General features: G+C 38.2%; 6 protein-coding genes across 7 annotated transcripts; all 6 read right to left on the bottom strand.

Annotated features, from left to right (window-relative positions):
• Positions 1 to 2,146: 2,146 nt before the first annotated feature.
• On the bottom strand, positions 2,147 to 2,957 carry LOC116030710 (dirigent protein 23-like). Its single transcript, XM_031273023.1, has one exon. The coding sequence runs from the start codon at positions 2,887 to 2,889 to the stop codon at positions 2,326 to 2,328; it is 564 nt and encodes a 187-aa protein (XP_031128883.1). The 5' UTR covers positions 2,890 to 2,957; the 3' UTR covers positions 2,147 to 2,325.
• A 1,399-nt stretch (positions 2,958 to 4,356) lies between these two features.
• On the bottom strand, positions 4,357 to 6,552 carry LOC116028930 (probable amidase At4g34880). Its single transcript, XM_031270787.1, has 5 exons — positions 6,025 to 6,552; positions 5,594 to 5,808; positions 5,283 to 5,525; positions 4,993 to 5,191; positions 4,357 to 4,716 (listed from the first exon to the last, which is right to left on the bottom strand). The coding sequence occupies exons 1-5, from the start codon at positions 6,550 to 6,552 to the stop codon at positions 4,357 to 4,359; spliced, it is 1,545 nt and encodes a 514-aa protein (XP_031126647.1).
• A 1,680-nt stretch (positions 6,553 to 8,232) lies between these two features.
• On the bottom strand, positions 8,233 to 9,835 carry LOC116030043. The gene is made up of 3 exons (XM_031272144.1): positions 9,516 to 9,835; positions 9,031 to 9,433; positions 8,233 to 8,858 (listed from the first exon to the last, which is right to left on the bottom strand). The coding sequence occupies exons 1-3, from the start codon at positions 9,664 to 9,666 to the stop codon at positions 8,492 to 8,494; spliced, it is 921 nt and encodes a 306-aa protein (XP_031128004.1). The 5' UTR covers positions 9,667 to 9,835; the 3' UTR covers positions 8,233 to 8,491.
• A 565-nt stretch (positions 9,836 to 10,400) lies between these two features.
• LOC116030042 (eukaryotic translation initiation factor 4B3-like) lies at positions 10,401 to 12,578 on the bottom strand. The gene is made up of 2 exons (XM_031272143.1): positions 11,377 to 12,578; positions 10,401 to 10,764 (listed from the first exon to the last, which is right to left on the bottom strand). Exons 1-2 carry the CDS (start codon positions 12,480 to 12,482, stop codon positions 10,650 to 10,652), a joined length of 1,221 nt encoding a protein of 406 aa, XP_031128003.1. The 5' UTR covers positions 12,483 to 12,578; the 3' UTR covers positions 10,401 to 10,649.
• Positions 12,579 to 13,072: 494 nt separating this feature from the next.
• On the bottom strand, positions 13,073 to 16,075 carry LOC116031035 (probable magnesium transporter NIPA6). Of its 2 annotated transcripts, XR_004100480.1 has the most exons (10): positions 15,489 to 16,075; positions 15,305 to 15,361; positions 15,098 to 15,188; positions 14,843 to 15,003; positions 14,606 to 14,733; positions 14,370 to 14,507; positions 14,095 to 14,187; positions 13,891 to 14,008; positions 13,375 to 13,730; positions 13,073 to 13,282 (listed from the first exon to the last, which is right to left on the bottom strand). XR_004100480.1 is itself a non-coding variant. In XM_031273465.1 (9 exons), exons 1-9 carry the CDS (start codon positions 15,610 to 15,612, stop codon positions 13,642 to 13,644), a joined length of 999 nt encoding a protein of 332 aa, XP_031129325.1. In that variant the 5' UTR covers positions 15,613 to 16,075; the 3' UTR covers positions 13,073 to 13,641. The 2 variants fall into 2 exon arrangements, 1 of the variants encoding a protein (XP_031129325.1); XM_031273465.1 differs by having other exon boundaries at positions 13,073 to 13,730.
• Positions 16,076 to 18,363: 2,288 nt separating this feature from the next.
• LOC116030396 (peptidyl-prolyl cis-trans isomerase-like) lies at positions 18,364 to 19,141 on the bottom strand. Its single transcript, XM_031272632.1, has one exon. It carries the CDS (start codon positions 19,068 to 19,070, stop codon positions 18,552 to 18,554), a length of 519 nt encoding a protein of 172 aa, XP_031128492.1. The 5' UTR covers positions 19,071 to 19,141; the 3' UTR covers positions 18,364 to 18,551.
• Between the last annotated feature and the right edge of the window lie 448 nt (positions 19,142 to 19,589).

A 19,589-nucleotide genomic window follows, 5' to 3' on the forward strand; every position in this document is an offset into this window, starting at 1 on the left:
GACCTGAACGTTATAATCTTGAAAAGGTATATCTTTGAATTCATATAAAAAAATTTAGGAATTATCAATTAATACAAAAAATGTTATATTGTCCAATCCCTGAAAAGGTATATTTTTGAATTCATACAAAAATTTATAGGAATTATCAATTAATACCAAAAATGTTATATTCTCCAAATATTTGATATTACAAAAATGCCATTGAGTTTGGGCAGGAAAAATGTTCCAGGCACTTCTCCATTTTCGTGCGGTCACCAGAGATTGTATTCTCTTTAATGTAAAATGAACCTTCTAAAGCAGCTTCAGCTTTGGTGGTCCTTTCTTGTTCCAAAGCCTGTATTTTGCTATGGATACACACTGCTTAAGCATCCTCTTTAATTTGTTCTACTCGAAATAAGAAAAGTTTCTTCACTTTTGTCCTCAGGCAATGTGATGCATTTATGTTTTTACTTCTGTTACTCTCATATGTGCCCTCTTTTGAATCTTCTCATTCTTTTCTAACTGTAGACAAACCTACTACTTATACTGTAGAAATAATTGCACTCATAACTATTTATCTAAATAATATACTACTTGCCTTTGAAAGAGTTAAAATTTGCATGGCAGCTAAAAATGAATCTTACATTCAAAGTTTGGTTGAATTCCACAGTTGATTCAATTTTTTGATAACTCTAATGTATCTACATTTTTCTTTTCTCAGTTTAATCTTTTTTCTTTTTCAATGTAGTATTGAAATGAGGGAGCAGCTGATCCACATGAGCATCCCAAACTGTACAGTGTAGTTGATTCTCACTGGAGAAGAAAAAACAAATTATAAAAAAAAAACAGTGCACATAACTTAACATAAACTGCATGAATAAAGAAATAGGAGTACATTGCATCTTCTAGGACAAAGTCAATGAGCCTAACCATCCGCCCACCAATATTCCTCTGTATATCTCTACCACTCTGCCAATGATATCTACAATAGCAAATCTCATCTAGAATAACAACACATTGCCTTTAGATAGTAAAACTCTAAGAATATAAGCCATTGTCCAAAGCAATTTTCAAGCTTTGCCATCGTCAGTTGAAGTAGCAAACAATAAATCTCAACTATAATGGCCGAAAAACACAAGGATGTCGAAAAGAAACAATGGGCAATGTCCCCAAGTTCCAGCACAAGCCACAGCTCCATGACACCCTAAAGAGCCTAACAAATCCATAAGGAAACAGCAAACGAAAGACAAAACCCATCGGCAGAACTCAACCACGCCGGACCATCTTGAACTTGCAAAATCACCCACCAGTCAACCGTTCAAATAGACAACACCAACTCAAACGCCATAGTCAACCAAACTCATTAAAATCAAAAGGTTCCCAAAAATCCATGGTTGAAGCGTGAAAAAAAAAAAGTAAGTATAGCAGAATGTAATGTCGGAAAATCTCACCACCAATAGCGCCGACGGGATCCTCCAAACCAACCGCTCACAACTCCATGAAATAATAACCTTAGTTGGGTTGTGTATGGACATATAGAGTGTATTTATACACAATGGATGAGATCAAGAAAGGTAAAAGCTTTCAAATTTTTAATTAATATAAAAAACGTTATAATCCCCAAAAAGGTATATCTTTGATTTCAGACAAAAATTTATTGGAATATTTCATATTCTTTCCTTGTTTATCATACAATGACGAAGTATTACGCGGAAATATCTGACTGAGTGTAATTAATTTTAATTCTCAATGACATTTTTATTTACTATTTTATCATATTATGAAAATATATATGGTTAGTCAATAAAATCAATGATTTTGATTAAAATAATTATGAGTTTGGTTTTACAAAAATGCCCTCCAATTTTGGGGGAAAACTCTTGCTAGGCACTTTTGTTATTATATATATATATATATATATAGATAGATATAGATATTTGTGCATGTTTTATTGAGAATGTTGTAGTCGCTATTGTCATTAAATTGAATTTAAAATATTGTAATTACCAATCAATTGTTTGAATAATTTGACGGGACTGCACCCGATCGAGTATGCTAACTAATGCATATATGGTCAACCAGACAAAAAGTTTAATATAATGAAGTGGTTAGCTTTTTGTTTTCAATGTTCTTTCTTAATTGTCTGGAACATTGACAAATTAAGCTCTGATCTGGACTATACTGCTTAATTAATTATCAGTCTTTTCAACAAAAATAGCTAGGCAGCCAACTAAAATATAATGTGAGAAATTAAGACAACAACAATAATAATGTCTATCCATCTAATAAATTGAAGCAATATAAATCAAAACTAAAGAAATAATTAAAGATGATCTGATATTGAATTCAAATGTAGGTAGAAAGAGTAACGTTGTAGCCAACAACAGCATCCCCATTGGTGGGATTAAGGGAAACGGTGTTGGCGATGGCATATCCGCGTGCCAAACGGAAGAGACCGGTACCTCCCACTATAGCCATTTCACGGACCGGGTTCATCGCCGGGTTAATGCTTAGAAGGCTGAAAGAGCTTCCGGCGTAGTCGCCGTCGGTGAAGGTGTAGCTCATGGCCATGATGAGGCCCAGGTCGGTCTGCCCCGCGGATCCGTACAGCCCGCGGGCACGTCCCACTACCTTCGACGACGGATCAGGCCCCACCGTCAACGCGTCATCCGCCATCATAATGGTGCCGAAGTTTGTAAGGGAGTTTCTGTTCCCTGACGCCTGAGCGACCTGGATAGCACTTGGGTTGGAGCCGCTAAGGATATCATGGAAGTAGAATTGCATTGTGGTCACCACTTGTTTACCAGTATCAACTCTTTTCACCCACGAGTCTTGGTTCTGCCCATTCCCTCCTATAGGCATGCCTATCACCACCAGGAACAACATGCCGACCAAAACTAATCTCTCCATCTCCCCCTCTCTCTCTTTCGATCTCCAAGACTACGTGTATGGATCAGATCGATGGATGTAGAAGTAAAAGACACCTCAGCTCGCTCTAGCAAGACAGGCAGGCTAGGCTTACCATTATATATACAAATAACAAGGCTTTCAATCATTTTAATAATAATAATTGTAATATAGTATGATATGGTGTTGGATGGTTAGAGCTAAAACTGACTATGCATGTCCTTGGTTAGAACCTTATTTCTAGATGCTTGGCAAATACCAAGTTATTGACTAAATGAGAAATGCCGAGTCCTCCATCAATATTATTGGTTAGGTGATGAATGCTTATTAGTCCTCTATCAACTAACATTATTTTTTTTTTATGTTGCACGCGCTTAATATATTATTTGCGACTATCAATTCTATTTTAAATATTAATAATTAGTAATAATTTATAGTAAATGTTCAAAATTGTATAAAAACTTCAGAGAAGAAGAAAAAAAAGGCATTACCACATTAACTTTTCATAAATTGTTTTTTTTTTTAAAGATAGAACACGTATTTTAGATTTTTATTGAATCGAGCTCAATAAAATTAATATATGGTGTTATATAATTTTACTTCAACAAATGTGCATATAATGGATGCTGAGTCAACTAACACGCGTAAGCTAAATAATGCATGCATCGTCCAACTACAATATTTTCTATGTTGTAGTAGTTAGCTTCTATGTTTTTAATTGGATATTTGTTGTATGGAAGTTTGACTAAACCCTTTTTTAACATTTTTTAGTTAATCAGTTTTACCTACCACAAGAATATTGTAAGGACCAATTTCTAGATATTCCAACTAAGACCTTATTCTGCAATTTGCATTAATTATTGGTCGGTTTTAGTCTTACATTAGGCGTGTAATTTTTATTTTTTATTTTTAATGCAAGGCGTGTAATTAAAAGTTAAAATGTACTCCGTAATACTTTTTATAAGTCAATAGAAAAATATTGTAACTAATTTAATTGAAAATATTATATATCTGATATGTAATGATTTCACATAAAACTTATTCATAATGGAAATATATAAAATGGAAATGTACTATAAAATTGTCCTATTTTGATAATGGAAATGTACTATAAAATTGTCCTATTTTGATTTTTTCCAATTGCTTCTGCATGTTATTATTCATTTATTTACATTTGGAGGTTGAAGTAGAAAGTTGATAAGAGAACAAATCAACAGAAAATGGTGGATAACGATGTTCAATATCATAATCTTGTATATTTTTGCCAGGAAAAGGTGTTAGGTACGTAAATCCATATATAGCTCATAATATCACCATATGACAAGTACGTAACTGTTTTTGATTTCGTTTGTCTGATTCAATTAACGAAACTGGAACCATATGACAAGTTGATGACAGAGGAGTATTATTTTTGGATAGAAATTCCATTTGTTCGTACAATGAGTAGTATTGTATTGTTGAAGGATCTGTCTATGAGGGCAAAAATGTTGGAAGTTTTCTAGCCTTGGTTGCTTGCTCAAATGCATAGCCAATCTCAATCAGTGTGGGCTCAGAGCCTTTCAATCCACTAAAACAGATGCCAACAGGCACTCCGTGGCTGTTGTAAGCTGCCGGAACAGTGATTCCGGGGAAACCGCCGATGGCAAGAACCGGAGAAACAAATGAAGCAGAGGTCACCAATGCATCCACCTTATTCTCCATCACTGTTTTCACAAATCCTTCTTCTGTTAATTTCTTCATGTTCTTTAGAGCTTTCCTTTCTGCATCTCCAATCCCATTCGTCTGTTCCGCCACAAGGAATGCCAGTTGGCCAAACTCCTTTATCTTCTCCTGCACACACAACAGCCATTCAAACATTACAGACCTCATTCTAATTTCTAAGCATAATTAAAGATCATATAATTTAAGATAACCCAGTCAAGTTAGTTAGACTGTTGACTTGATACCTCGTAACAGAAGCAATTTATTGATTTTTTTGGTTTAAACTTGTCAGTTAAGATTAGGATCACAATGCTAGGTTTACTCGTGCAGACACTTGGATAGTGGCTATGCATTTCCCTTTATGACCGAAAAAAAAATCATATAATTCATGGGTTGAAGACGTACCAAATCAGAGTACTTGTTGTTGAAGGCTATCAAATCAGCCAACGATCGAACGGGAGAATGAAGGAGACCTTGCAGGTAAGCATTGATGGCGATCTTGAACTCAGCCAGCAGTGCTGTAGATTCGCCGCTTGAATTGGCTTCCAAAATAGTATTAAGGTTGGCTATTTCTACGTTGTCTACCAAGACTGCTCCTTGTTCCCTATAATTGGTAAACATCATAGGAAAGTAAAATGAAACAATCTTAATTTTCTGTATGTATGTATGTTTATCAATTATCACTGATTAATTACCTTAAGGTTTGGAAATGGGATTCAAAACTCTTAGCTAGGACTGGACTGCTGCTGAAGTTAAAGAATGGGTTCCTAACTATTCCAATCCTCTTTCCCTTGAGACCATCGTGCTTCAGAAACTGAGTATAGCCACCTGCGGGGATGAACTTCTCTGCTGCTCTAGTTGCTTCGGCATCGTTGTAGTCGAAGCCTACAATAGCATCAAGAACATGAGCAGCATCTGATACAGTTCTGCAGATTGGCCTGCCAAAAAAAACCAATGTTAATTCTGATGTAAATGTTGGTAGAGTGTTTTAGAATAGAATATTTACCCTACAGTATCCTGTCTTGGAGATATTGGGATAACTCCAGCTCTGCTGGTAAGACCAATGGTTGGCTTGATGCCCACTACTGCATTGAAACTAGAAGGACACAGGATAGAGCCATCAGTCTCCGTCCCCAACGACACTGCTGCCATGTTTGTAGCCACTGAAATTGCAGAGCCGCTGCTTGAGCCACATGGCTGCGCAGATAGAACATAGGGGTTCTGCACAAAAGGAAGCCATTTATTACCTTGCCCAAAAGGTAAACAGTGACTCATCAGCTCATTAAGTGAGAGAACTAATGGCCAGTGTCCATAAGGAGACACTGCCCGCTATCAGGACTCAATAAATATGTCTCCTGACCAATAATCTACCATTTAGAAATCAACTGTTCGTGCTAGCCATTTATGAAATAGTATAGCATAGTATAGTATACTGACCTTTCCTTGTCCTCCTCTAGCACTCCAGCCACTAGGTGCATTGACAGACCGAAAATTAGCCCACTCACTCAAACTAGCTTTCCCCAGGATAATGGCTCCGGCTTTCCTCAGCTTCATCACCACGCCAGCGTCGCGAGGCACCACTGATCCCAGCAAAGCAAAGGATCCGGCAGTGGTGTTAAGCTTATCCTTTGTTCCAATGTTGTCCTTGACAAGGATAGGGATACCATGCAACCCCGAATTGGAACCAGCCTTATTTGCCTTCCTCTCATAGTCAGCCCTGTCAGCCTGCACAAGTGCATCCGGGTTCACTTCTATTACCCCTTTCAGAACTGGGTTTAATTTTTTAATTTCTTCAAGGTAAAACTCCACAAGCTGCCTAGAACTCAGCTGGTTGTGCTTGAAAGCAGCCCGGAGTTCAGCAATGGTGGCTTCTTCTATTCTAAATGCATGGCAACTGTTACTGTTCTGCCACCCCGAAACCACCACTACTACAGCTAATAAGACTAACAACCACTGCCTGTTCATCACTATGCCTGAATCGAAACTCTGAAACTATCTATCCTATGTAATTTACTGCACAAAACAGTTTGCTGTGTATATTTAAAGAGTAATAATCTAAGGCCAAACTTCCTTGGACGGCAAAGTCGTATTTTTCTTTTTGTTTTAAGGTCAGACCATCTACGTTCCTTTGATTCATTCAACATATATACAAGGAATAGAGTTTCCTTAACCATGACAACAAACTTATGAACAAAGTATAGTGCATGCGGCTCATATTACCAAGACAATTGACTTGTAGACAACTACATAGAGATAAAAAATGGTTTGACTGCTTCTTACTACTATTACTTACCTGACTTAGTCACCACAAGTTTTCTAAAGTAAATATAAAACAGTTTTGCTTAGCTTTGTTGGTAATATATAAAACAATGAGAGTCCCTTGGATCGTAGCCCACAAATTTTAATCAAGAACACATGAAGCATCTGAAACTGATCCACAAACTACTCCCCGCAAGAACGGCCTATCGACTTTCTTGATTTGAGCCGGTACAACCTGACAAATTATGCTGTGGACCCAGGTCCACCTTGCAAGGTGGACCTGGGTCCAAAACTACGTCGTTTTTGTCTCTTTTTTTTTAATTAGTAAACATATTACTGAATATAGAGTTGTCTAAAAATGTGTGAATGTAGAGGTTTCAAAGTGTGAATGTAGAGTATAGAAATCATGAATGTAGATTTATGATTGTGCGAATGTAGAGTTGCCCAGAAATGTGTGAATGTGGAGGTTTCAAATTGTGAATATAGAGTATAGAAATCGTGAATGTAGAGTTATGCATGTGTGAATCTGTAATGGAGTTTAGAAGTTCTAGCAACTTGTAGTCCTTAATGTGTGAATGTGGAGTATAGGACTTGTGAGTATAGAGTTTTGAATGTGTGAATGTGGAGTTTACAAATTGTGAATGTAGAGTATAGTGTATGTGAATGTAGAGTGTAGTTACTAAACATATAATCCTGTAATGTGTGAATGTGGAGTTTACAAATTGTGAATGTAGAGTATAGTGTATGTGAATGTAGACCTAGGTCCACCTTGCAAGGTGGACCTAGGTCCACGGCATAACAACCCGTACAACCTAGACTGGTTTACTTTCTCAGCTAGGGCCACAAGATACTACTGGTTTCCCTTGCAACTAAATTTTCCTTTAATCTTATCATATGTAAATCTATCCTAACCAGGGGTTGGTTTGATGGAATGAGCCCAAGGGTCAGCCCAACATGAAATCAAGAAAATGTATTCTTTAGTTTAGCTAAAATGTGTAACAATCGAGCTCTAAGATATTAGCAAAGCCCAAAGCAGATTTATTTGTAAGCTATTAGATGAAAATCGTTTATGAACGTACTTAATAATATCTTCAAGCTATCTATGTAACTTTTTCGTTGAGACGAATTGAAATACATACTAGGAAAAATTGAAATAACTCCGATCCAGCACGGGTAGTGAGACCTACAGTACAACGTACGGCTAGAGCAGATGATGGAGCCATCATGTTTGCTGCAAATCTGCAATCAACTTTGACAATGAATACTCCATAGACCATAGTCATGGATACAACTGTCCCGGCCAAGAAAAGGACTGTGGTGAGGTGAATAATTATTATGATTAGTAATGAACATTAGTTTTTAATACTGTTTGCCATCTAATCTCCATTTAATACAAAAAGGGAAATCACTTCTTTGTAACATTAATCACGGACAAATTAAAGGTGATGATGACACAAGAACACTAATAAACCATCATTATCAGTAAAAGGACCTCACATAAATGAGTATTTTGGCCCATACACAACAATAACCATAACAAATATTTATCAGCAATAATGATCTATATTGAGTATTAGTATAACCCAACATTACAAGCCATAAGCCCAGAAATCGACGGTATAGTAGAATACACGTACTATGTATATCAAGAATTTGTGGTGCAAGAAGTGAATCTGCAGGTAGAAGTAGGCTGAGAGGTTCCAGAGTTTGCTCTCATGAAACTGAGAGCAGTGTGGAGGACTTGCTGTGTAGATCCCATCAATGCCCAATTCATTCGTTCCACGACTCCCAGAGGGTGGAATGGGAACAGTAAGGTATTATATGAGTTGAGAAGGGCTGTTGTTCCTTCCCTTAGCAGTGTCCTGTAGGGCTCCCCTCTTCCTGTCATCCCTTCCCAAAGTGTCATGTCTGTTCCATATTTCCGGGCGGCTAGCAGCCCGAAAACAACCCCCACTTTTGCATCAGGACTCAGAACCTTCCAGTAGCATCTGTATTCTGGCATCATCCATTTCCTGCAGATATGTACCCAAGATTGTGAAAATGTGGCGTTTAGGTGTTGAGCATATAATATAAACATAAATGTGAAATCCAACTATTAACTTAGACTTTTAGTTGAGATGCAGCACATGCTTCAATTTGGTATCAGAGCTAACCCATATCAAAGCTAGCTAATTGTTAACTTACTGGTATGGGCAGGCTGAAGCTTCCAGAAATGGGGATGGAGGCATTGGGGGTAAGCTTGGCAATGGCGGGAGTGCAGGTGTTACAGGCGAAGGAGTGATTGGCGCGGGCACAGAAGAAGATGGGCAGAAGGACATCGGCTGGGCAGGCTGAGAAATCAGAGGTTCCACTGCATACATTTCCATATCAAACATCCTGAACATTAGCTTTAGAGGCTTGGCTGGACCCCCACCTGCCCCGCAGGTTGCAGACGGTTGGCTACTCCCTGAAACCTGCACAAAACAGTTGCTCAAATCTTGGGTGCCATCAAATCTCATGTTGAAACCTCCTAACCAATTCGTAGCTTCCTCTCCCCGTGTTGTCATTTGCCCGTTGCCATCTGGACAAGCCATTGCCACTTTTATTCCTGCACAAAACTTGTCCGTGAGGTCCTGAGGAGTCATGAACAAGAATATAAAAAAGAAGAAAACTAAAGACTCTTGCTTTACCATATACTGGATAATCAAAGAGGGAAACTTTGCCATCTTTACACTGATCACAGAACACAGTGCCGGAGATAATGGTTAGCCCATGAGTTGTACCAATGGCAACGGCTGCAGTGAGAAAAGCAGCGAAGCAAAGCTTGAAGAACCAATCCATGGCGGATAAGATGGTGCAGAATCAGGGGATTTAAATTTAAAAAAGCAGGAGTGGCATAAGCTGTAAAGGGGTGAGAGTATGAAATTAAAGTTGAAATCTTGAATGTGAACAGAGGAATGGGTAGAAGAATTTAATAGGATTTGGTGAGGGCTAGTGTTACAACAATCAACTGTCACCATGCATTGGCATTTATGAGGCCTTGAAAAAGAGATCAGGAAAATAAGTGAGAGAGGTACGGAAAGTTCATTTAGACAGTCTTGGTTATACATTCATTCATCAACTTCCAGCATAAAAATTTGCAGTTAATGCATTTCAACACCTCCTTCCATTGCTGGAATGCCACACCTACCCTTTTCCCTATTCTATCTCGAGAGTTCGGAAGATGGAAATTTATTTGCTCCTATCTTAATTGGCCTCTAAAGTAGGAGAAGACAAATAATTCAGTGTAATGATGTTGGTTGCACTTTTCTTCTTTAGTTATTTGAGTAACTTCAACTACATTGTATTTTGTCACTTTTGCCAAGGATAAATGATTAATGATAGTGCTTCAAAAGCATGAGTTTTGTGAAAACATATGTAACAAGAAGATAACTTAGTTGTTGCCTTGTTGGATTCACTTTACTTCTCAGCTGTCACAGTTCTGATTCTTGTGGAATATCTTCCAACAAGGAAGACTTGTCTGTCAAACATTATTGAAACTACAATGTAGAAATTTGCAATATAACAGTAGCAGCTGACACCAATCTAATGACAATTTTATTATTGTTCTTGTAATAACAAATAATCGTATTGTATCGACTCCACATTCACTAGAACGTAAGCAGAGTCATCAGATAAAGGTTCTAATTTTGTAGGTCTACCAAAATTGGGCTTCACTTTTTCACTACACAATGGAAGAAGTTAAACAAGCTTACAGATTATTATTAACAAAAATAGAAGTTTAATGTCTTGTAGCCTAGCATCTCAAAACCCTTTCTGCAGCACTAGTTCTCTTGTTGACAAGCTTCAGCGTAACTTTTGCATTCTCCAGCTCCAGCGTAACTTTTGCATTCTCCAGCTCCAGCTTCCTCCGAAGATCCATTTACAGTGCTCTCAGATCTACAGCAGATGTAGCTATTAGATTAAGAAAATAGATACTCGAGCAAAAAGTTGTGTTCAAACAAAAATTATGCCCCTAAGGAACAACTGAAAAGAGCGAGAAAAGGCCCTGGCTGAATGTTGATACTACAAGGGTTCTTCAAACATACCATCCCTACAAATGGCAACAGCATTTGTACCACTACAACCAATAATTCTTCAGGCATGACTTTGTTAAGAATTAGAATGAGATTTCAAAATGCTGGAATATCAGTCCATCTTTCCCCTACTCTTTTATACAGATAGAACACAAGTATAAATCATGAAAAAGACCAAAGTCTCTAGGTAATGTACATATGATCAGAGCTCATTAACTCAAATGCAATCATTTAAACTTGTAGCAATAAGCCTGAAGTCAGTTTATAGAGCATTCAACACTGATTATCACAACTTCTAGTGTCTACTACTATGTATATTAGGACTAGAATAAAATATAGGAGTTAAAAGGGGAAGACATTCACAAGAATCACAACAACTTGATTGCACAAAGCAGCAAATAATTGAAAGAATAGGCAGTTAGTTAACCATACCAATCAGAATGAAAAGAAAGAAAGGTTATATCAGATCACCAACCTGGAATGAGCATCATCATTCATATCAAACCTCCTCCAACTCCTTTCTGTCCTCTTCTCAGGAGAAGCTCCTTCTTTACTGCTCCCAGAACTCTTCTTTCCAGCCTCCTTTATCTTTAAAGACTCGAGCTTTTGATCAATCTCCTTCCAGTCTTGCCCCTTCTCCTTCAGAACCTCTTCTCTCGGCCTAGCTTCCCCGAATGGGTTCGCCGCCTTGGGCTTCCCTGTGGTTCCATTGTCGTTCTGCTGCCCTTCACCTATGGGAATTGTCCTTGGCTGCAAATTTAGCTTAGGTCTGCCATTGCTGTCATCTCTCTTTCTCCCCCAAGTCTCCGGTTCTGAAACATTATTCATTGACTCACGACTACCTCTCTTCTCTCTTAAACCATCAAATGCACCCAATTTCCGCCCTTCATCTTCCTTCCTCTTTGTCCAATTATCCGAATCAGCACCGCCGCCGTTTGATTCAAACCCGCCTCTCCTCTCAACCCTCCGGCCCTCGGACGGGACGAAAGATTTATTCGCCGCCCAATTATCCGACCCGTCAGCGCGGGAATTCGAATCAGAGAAAAACCCTACCCTCTCCCCTCTTTCCCTTCTCTCAAAACCGTTTCCGGGCGTAAATTTCTTGGAAGCTCCCCAATCATCGGTCTCGTCAGCGCGAGAAGGCGTAAATTCACGACTGTCGTCCCTACCGAACCCGCCTCGCCGGCGAGGCTCGTCCGAGGAGCCCCGACCCGGCCTGTCGTATGAAGAACCGTACGATTTAAACCCACCGCCGAGCCTAGAGCGGTCGAGCTCCTCAGCAGTTCGTTCGCGAGGGCCAGTGGGAAGAGAAATCATCTCATCAGGTGTGAGCCCTACGGATTGAACCTGCTTAGCAGAGCTGTAAGTGGAAAACTCCTGCAAAGACAAGGTTTGCGGCTTCTTCTTCTTGGTCTTGGCGGCGGCGGCGGTAGCCAGTGAAGGGAAATCGGAAAGCGCCGCCGCGACGCCGCCGCCATCGCTACCTTTAGATTGGGTGTCGTCGTTAAGCTGGGATTCATTCTCCTCAGAATCCAAGGCCCAAGCTCCCGGCTTTCCCCAAGCGCTCACAGTTGCCGCCATGCTGCGTTATCTCTATTAGGATTTTTGCGTAATGCTAAGAGATCGGTTTCGTTACTTATATAACATGTCCGATATGATCCTACGGTGCGTGTGAAACGGATATACATTCCTATTCCTATTAAGTTGTTTTTTAGGTTGCGTATCCGTCAAATACTTACTATATTCTTTTCTTTATCTTTAAGTAATTAGGAGAATTCCTAATTAATTTACAAAATTTACAGTCATTACGTATACACCAAATAATTTGATATTGTAGCAACTCATTTGGTTTTGGAGATGAAATTTGAAAAAAAAAAAAAAAAAAAAAAAGACCAAAATCGAGTATCATCAACAATAGTGTGAGAATAACCTCTCGAAGTTTCTCAAAATGAAGTAAAGGACTTCCATGAATTACATCTTTCAGATATTCAGTCTAGCCATGGGCATGAAAAGCCCTTGGGATTAGAAATTCAACCTTTTATGAAGAAAAAAATAATTTGATATTTAAATTAATTACACTTTTTATTACTCGAGCAAATAATAATTTCAAATTAAATTCAAAATAAACTCAGTAGTTGGGATAATTGGTAAGCGGAAACAGCAATGGCGAATGGTTATAAAGAGAACATTGCATTTCTTTTTCTTCAAAGTTCAAATACACCAAGCATTTTAAGCAACAATATCTACCCTGGAGGCTGGAGAAGTTTATACTGTAACCAACAGCTTAAGCTTTCAGTTGGAAATATTTTTAGTTGAACCAGATTCTAAACAAGACTTCCATCTTCAATATTGAACCGTATAAGCAAGGGTCAAGAAAATGACTGCCATTTTACAGTATAAACTCAGGTTGGACAAGATTTTACACCAAAGAATTCAAAATCAAAAGAGAAGAACAAGACTTATCTAAACAAACCTCAAACGGATGCAGTATCCACAAGTTCCGCGTTGCTGCAAACAGATCAAGATTTCTTCGGATAATGCACATTGAATTGATCAAACCACATTTCTCCCTATGTAGGCCTCAGCAACTTGTTCAATCAGAAGAACTAGCAAGTGGAAGTACTTGCTTAGCAAAAATAAGGAATTCTATTCCCGTGAAGCTGCAAATGAAATCAGTTTGGACATATTGTACTGCTGGGAATGAGGCTCTCATAAATCACAACCATCTCCGTATATAAAATCATGTGAAATACTCTGAACTCTGCAATGTAATATAATGTGCATCCTCCATATCTTTTATCTGTTCTTCATCATACCAAATTATGGTTCCTGCATTTATCAATTATATTGTCTAAGCTAAACTTAAAGAGTAACTTGACATGAAACAAAGATTCATAAGGAAGGGATTTTTTATGGCATAGAAGTCAAATACTCCATAACATATACGTGTTTGTTTATTGGAATAATAAAACAGATTTAGTTGTCATACCCGGAGGATTTGTTGGTTCCTGTTCTCTAGCAACGTGAAGTATAATTGTTCCAGAAAGTACAGTCACAAATCCACATATCTCAGATGCTATGCTGCTAGCATCTTGTTCTGCCCAGTCCTGTGGAAAGTTTAAAAAGGATGGACGGGTATTAATTTGAGTTACCCTGGAACCATAATTTTGAAAAACTGCAAAACATTAAATACCTTGAACATTATTGCGCTCGCAACAATGGTAAGGGTGGTGAACAATACATAATATACTGGAGAAACAATTGCAGTATTGAATGTATCAAGTGCCTACAGAAATGTTGCATTATACATCAGTGTGGTCCAGGAATGTATGAAATTACCAAGCACTATATTGCAATTCAAAGGTTCATGAAATTGGGGAAATCTTAGCAATAGAAAAGAAAGTAACTCAAATGATAGGTAAAGCCACATAAATAGAGCGCCACAACTAGTGCTTATATCAACAGTACCTTGTTTAGGTAATTCAACTGTGTGATTGCACATATCACTGTAACCATGAGAAAGAACCATGTTTGGGGATATGCAATTTGACTTATTCCCTCTAGAGTAAGTTTTATTGCAATTCCAATGGCTTTTATGCTCACAACCTGCACGCAAGCATGGAAAGTATACACCAATTAAGCCCCCAATAAGAACCAAACAATTTTAAGTGAACTCACTAAGGAACAAAGTCACAAACAGTTACCGTCAGTGAACCCATTAAGGAACAGATACCCAAGTAAACCAGTAAGTTTGTCTGCCCATACTGAGCCTCGAAATGCAATATCAATGCCATCACAATTAATAATGTTGCTGCTACATAAACTAAAAATGCTGTTGAAAGAAGCAACAGGGGTAACATCAGTAACAACATCACCAAACCTTTACAACATATGGCTTAACAACTGGAACCAGATAGGTGTAGAAGACAGATGGTGATAACCTGGTTGAGTTGCCAAATTCCAGATTTCTTGAATAGAAGTTGGCACACGCTCCTGAGGAGCATGTATTACAATTACCACAGACCCTACAATACACGAAGCACAACCCAGCATGCATAGTTTCCGTAGTCGTTCTTTCAACATAAAGTGTGCCAAAACAGCACTGTTTGGATCCACCAATATGGTTATTAGTTTCATAAACATCATCCAAAGTTCAGCATCAAAGTTTACAGAGGTCATAGATATCAGATGTTTACCTGACTATTATACTCAATGCACCAAGGGGGGTCACAAGAACTGCTGGGGCATAAACATAAGCCACAAAGTTTGCAACTTCTCCAACAATCACTACATGTCAAAATGTTCTACCCAAATTAAACACCACAACCATCATAAATCCTTTTCACTTTCTTTAAAAGGAGATACAAGAAGTCAAGAAGGGCTATAGCTCATGGTCTACTTACTAGTAATCATGCCAGCCCACCAAAGAGGTTCTTGCAAGTAAGAATAGCCTCCAACACCTGCAGCAAATATTTGGAAGGGGAAAACAAAAATAGCTCAATTCAACAATCAAGCCCAAAATAAAGTAGATAAAATTCAATCAAGAAGGAATTTTAATTAAAGAAAATGATGAGATTCAACTCGGACCTGCTCGAGTACCGGCGGCGGCAGCACGCTTCAGCCCCTTCTTCTTCAAGATAAAGCTCGTCCCGATAAACAAGCTTGACAACATTGCCAGAATTAGCCCTCTCGCATTATCGGAAACCGCCATCACACTCAAATCCCCTGTCCGTTTTTCTATACACCCTCAAGGCCTCAATGCATATAGAAAAATACAAATACACAATAATTGCTAGTCTTGCATTTCAAACTTCATAAACCTCCCAAAACGACGAAAATCTAAGACAATGACAAATATTGATTTCCCGCCAAACGCACTCGAACTACGAGGAGGCCAATTTTTACATAGAAAGTGAAAGTAAAAAAAAAACAAAAACAAAAACAAAAAATTACAGGATAAATTGAAACTTGAATGCAAGTGCAGAAAATAACGACGTGAAATCGGCGGGGAGAGCGCGGGAGATCTGAAATGATCAATCAGTAACGATGAAGAGAAGATAAAAGATTGATCGTTTCAGAGAGCTCCACAATCTCCCCGCAGAGTCGTCGCCGTCGTCGTCTTGTCGGAGGCTCCGCCCGCCTGTTTATTATTATACAGACCACGCGGCCACGCGGGTGTCTTTGATTCGCTGCGACGCAATTTTCTCCGTTAAACGTTTTATCAACGCCGTTGATTTTGCTTTTGACATTTCATCACCCGCCGTACGAAAATAAGAGAATTCTATTACGTGTACAATATTGACAAATTTCGTGAATAAAAAAAAAATCCGAAAATATAGTCCGACTTACCAAAAAGATATTAAAAAATAAAAACAGTACTCCCTCTCAGTTTCCTTCTTATTTTTTTTACAGTATTATTGGTGAAGTTTAGCAAATGACAGATCCAGCTGTCCAACATGCCAGACAAAATAATGAGCTACGTTGAAAACCATAACCTTTCGAGTTTTGACAATAAGATAACCATCTTATAAAACCACGGAAAGACAGCACATGAAATGTCATACCAAGTCACCACTACCGTTAGTTTATTTGTCCTGCTATAAGTGTTACTTAACCATTTTTTTTTTCTTATTTTCGTACACATATATTCACGGTACGAGATTGATCCAAATTCAATATTTTACTAACTATTCTAAACTACTGATTTTTTTTTCCAGAAGTTTAATATTAAAAGTATACATAATATTTTTTATTAAAGCAAAAATTTCATATTCTTTAAATTAAGGGAATTTCTCTAATTGATTTAATAACTACCATATTTTAAGTTTGAGTTCATGTGAAGCTATTTATTGTCGATCAAAACCAAAACCGACCAAACAAACAAAATTGCAAACCACTAATGATATTTCTGTTATATTACATGAGTCAATCATACTGTTTTTGTCATAACTTATTAGCCTTTTATTTATTTGAATTATTTTAGTTAAATCTTGAATAGCCCAATTGAGATGGACCAAGCCCATAAATTGAGTGAATTGATTGCATTATTTATAGACCAAGTTCAGCACCTAGTCCCCTACCATCTGAATGAGATTCCTTATATGTATCCCTATATGGTAGAACATATAGTAATTGGGAAAGCTATAAAAATGGTACGCTGTGTTTGTTGCATCTGTTCTGGTTCAATGTATTATGCTTGTGGAATAAAAGGAAAAGAAATCCATAACAAAAAAAGCCCAATACGCCAATAAAGTTGCAATGCACGGAGCTCGAGGAGTAATACTTTTATTTATATGCTTGTAACAAGAACCGAATCGATCAATTCAAATTTAGATCCTAATATTTATGACCAAAATCAAATCTCACCAAAATAAGTACTCCGTATTAAATAAAATTTCTCATCTACTACACTAACATCCTATTTTTAAATTTATACCAGTCAAAACTTGATAAAAAAATATACCGGATATATATATATATCAACACAGAACTTATGCTTTGGGCATATCTTTACTCCTTTTAATGTCCACCATTGAGAAGATTCTTGAACAATATAACACGAGTTAATTACTATTACGGACAAATTCTATAATGGAGCAATTACGTATAAATATCCTTTTGGATGAAGCTAATTTTGCCAAATCAAATATATGTTCAACAAAACCAGTTTAATTAACATGAGTGGTCGTACACCCTCATTCCTTAAGAGAGTTCGAATCCACTCTCGTATGAAAAAAATCAATAAGAAATAAATCTAGCCAGCACTTGAGATGAGATCAGCTAAGAGGACTTATGTCTACTCATGGTCTGGAAAAAAAAATATTTATTCAACAAAGCACAGTATTGATAAGCTATTGTATATAGTACTTTGTTAAATATTCTGATAACAAAATAAGAAAGTATCTTAGGAGTTTGACCAATCTATAGTTCTTGTTCGTCCCATAACAACACCCACCAATCCACCATCATTCACTCACTGTTGAAGCTATATTCCAAGAGATATATTGATAGATTATTAGTTTACCAAAAGCAAAAAAGTTTGGGGGACATGACAATATAATGAGCAGAAACACATCCGGTGCACCTCCGAATCTAACACTAGTAGTAACAAGATTATGACATCATTTAATAATTTTTTTAATCTTTTGCTCTCAAATTTCTCCTTTTATATTTAAAAATAAAGCATATTTTTCCATACTACAGACACCATACATATTTTCATTCACGAAAAATCTATAGAATCAGGTTTGGTGGGTCCCTCCCGGGTCCAGGTCTTTAAATCCTACGGCCAAAATTCGTCGCGTTCTCTTCAAGCAATTTCATTGTCATTGTCAATGCATATACAGCTTCAAAGTACTCTTTAGCTTTACTAGTTTGAAATTAATCTCTAATACTCGAATTTAATGATTTAGATTAGCAGATAAGACGTTCAAAACAAATAATAATAAGACAGATGCGAAAATTATGATAAGTGAAGTAATTTATTTTGACGGTTCAGTAATCAGGCGATGGAAGACCTGAAACGATAATCCGTACACAATACTTTCAACCACACACAGTACATCCAAATCAGAAGGGAAGATAAAAGGTTTTTAATTTTAGACAGTGATTCAGATAGATAATCACGGGATTAAGGGTTAATCATCAGATTTAAGAGAGTTGACCACAGTCGGCGACGACCACCGGCTTTGAGCACCTCCCGGAGCCGGATCCAACCTGCTCCACCTTCTTCACCACGTCCAAACCTTCAACCACCTGGCCGAACACCACGTGCTTGCCGTCCAGCCACTCGGTCTTCGCCGTGCAGATGAAGAACTGAGAGCCGTTGGTGTTAGGGCCGGCATTGGCCATGGACAGGATGCCAGGACCGGTGTGCTTCTTCACGAAATTCTCGTCCTTGAACTTCGATCCGTAGATCGACTCTCCTCCGGTGCCGTTTCCGGCGGTGAAATCGCCGCCCTGGCACATGAAGTTGGGGATCACACGGTGGAAGGTGGAGCCCTTGTAGTGCAAGGGCTTGCCGGACTTTCCAACGCCCTTCTCGCCAGTGCAGAGAGCACGGAAGTTCTCGGCCGTCTGGGGAGTCGTATCGGCGAACAACTCCATCACTATACGGCCGGCCGGCTGGCCGCCGATGGTCATATCAAAGAAAACTCTAGGATTGCCCATGATATTTTCTCAACAACCACGAAATGCACTCAAATTGTGTTTTGTGTAGAAGTCGTTGTGCTTAGGGTTTAGGCCATGAACGGGACTTTATATAGGGAGGCGCCAGAATGGATAATATACTAGAAGCTAATCGTGGCCGTATAGAAATACACGTGTCGTCTTGTTGAATATTGAAAGTGAAACCACTTTGGTTAAAGTGACCATGGTGTGTACTGTGTAGTAGGTTAAACTTTCACCATGGTTAGCTGTAGAAAAAGCCCAGCCATAATAGCATTTGGTAAGGCCTGGACCTTCTAGCCCATATTTGATCTTTGCATTAATAATTTCAAGCCTATCCAATTGGTATTTGGCAAGAATACTATAGGAGTTTTGGTAGGCAATTGATGCCTAGTGACTAGTGAGCTGATTATGGGCCTGGTGGTTAATTGTTTTTGCATTAAGTCTAAAGGACCAAGATTAAGTGGGCTTGGAGCAATTTACTGATTGCTTTCAGGTTAGGGCGGACGTTTCAAGTTTCGG

Source organism: Ipomoea triloba, chromosome 9 (genome assembly GCF_003576645.1).
Source record: "Ipomoea triloba cultivar NCNSP0323 chromosome 9, ASM357664v1".
Taxonomy (NCBI): Eukaryota; Viridiplantae; Streptophyta; class Magnoliopsida; order Solanales; family Convolvulaceae; genus Ipomoea; species Ipomoea triloba.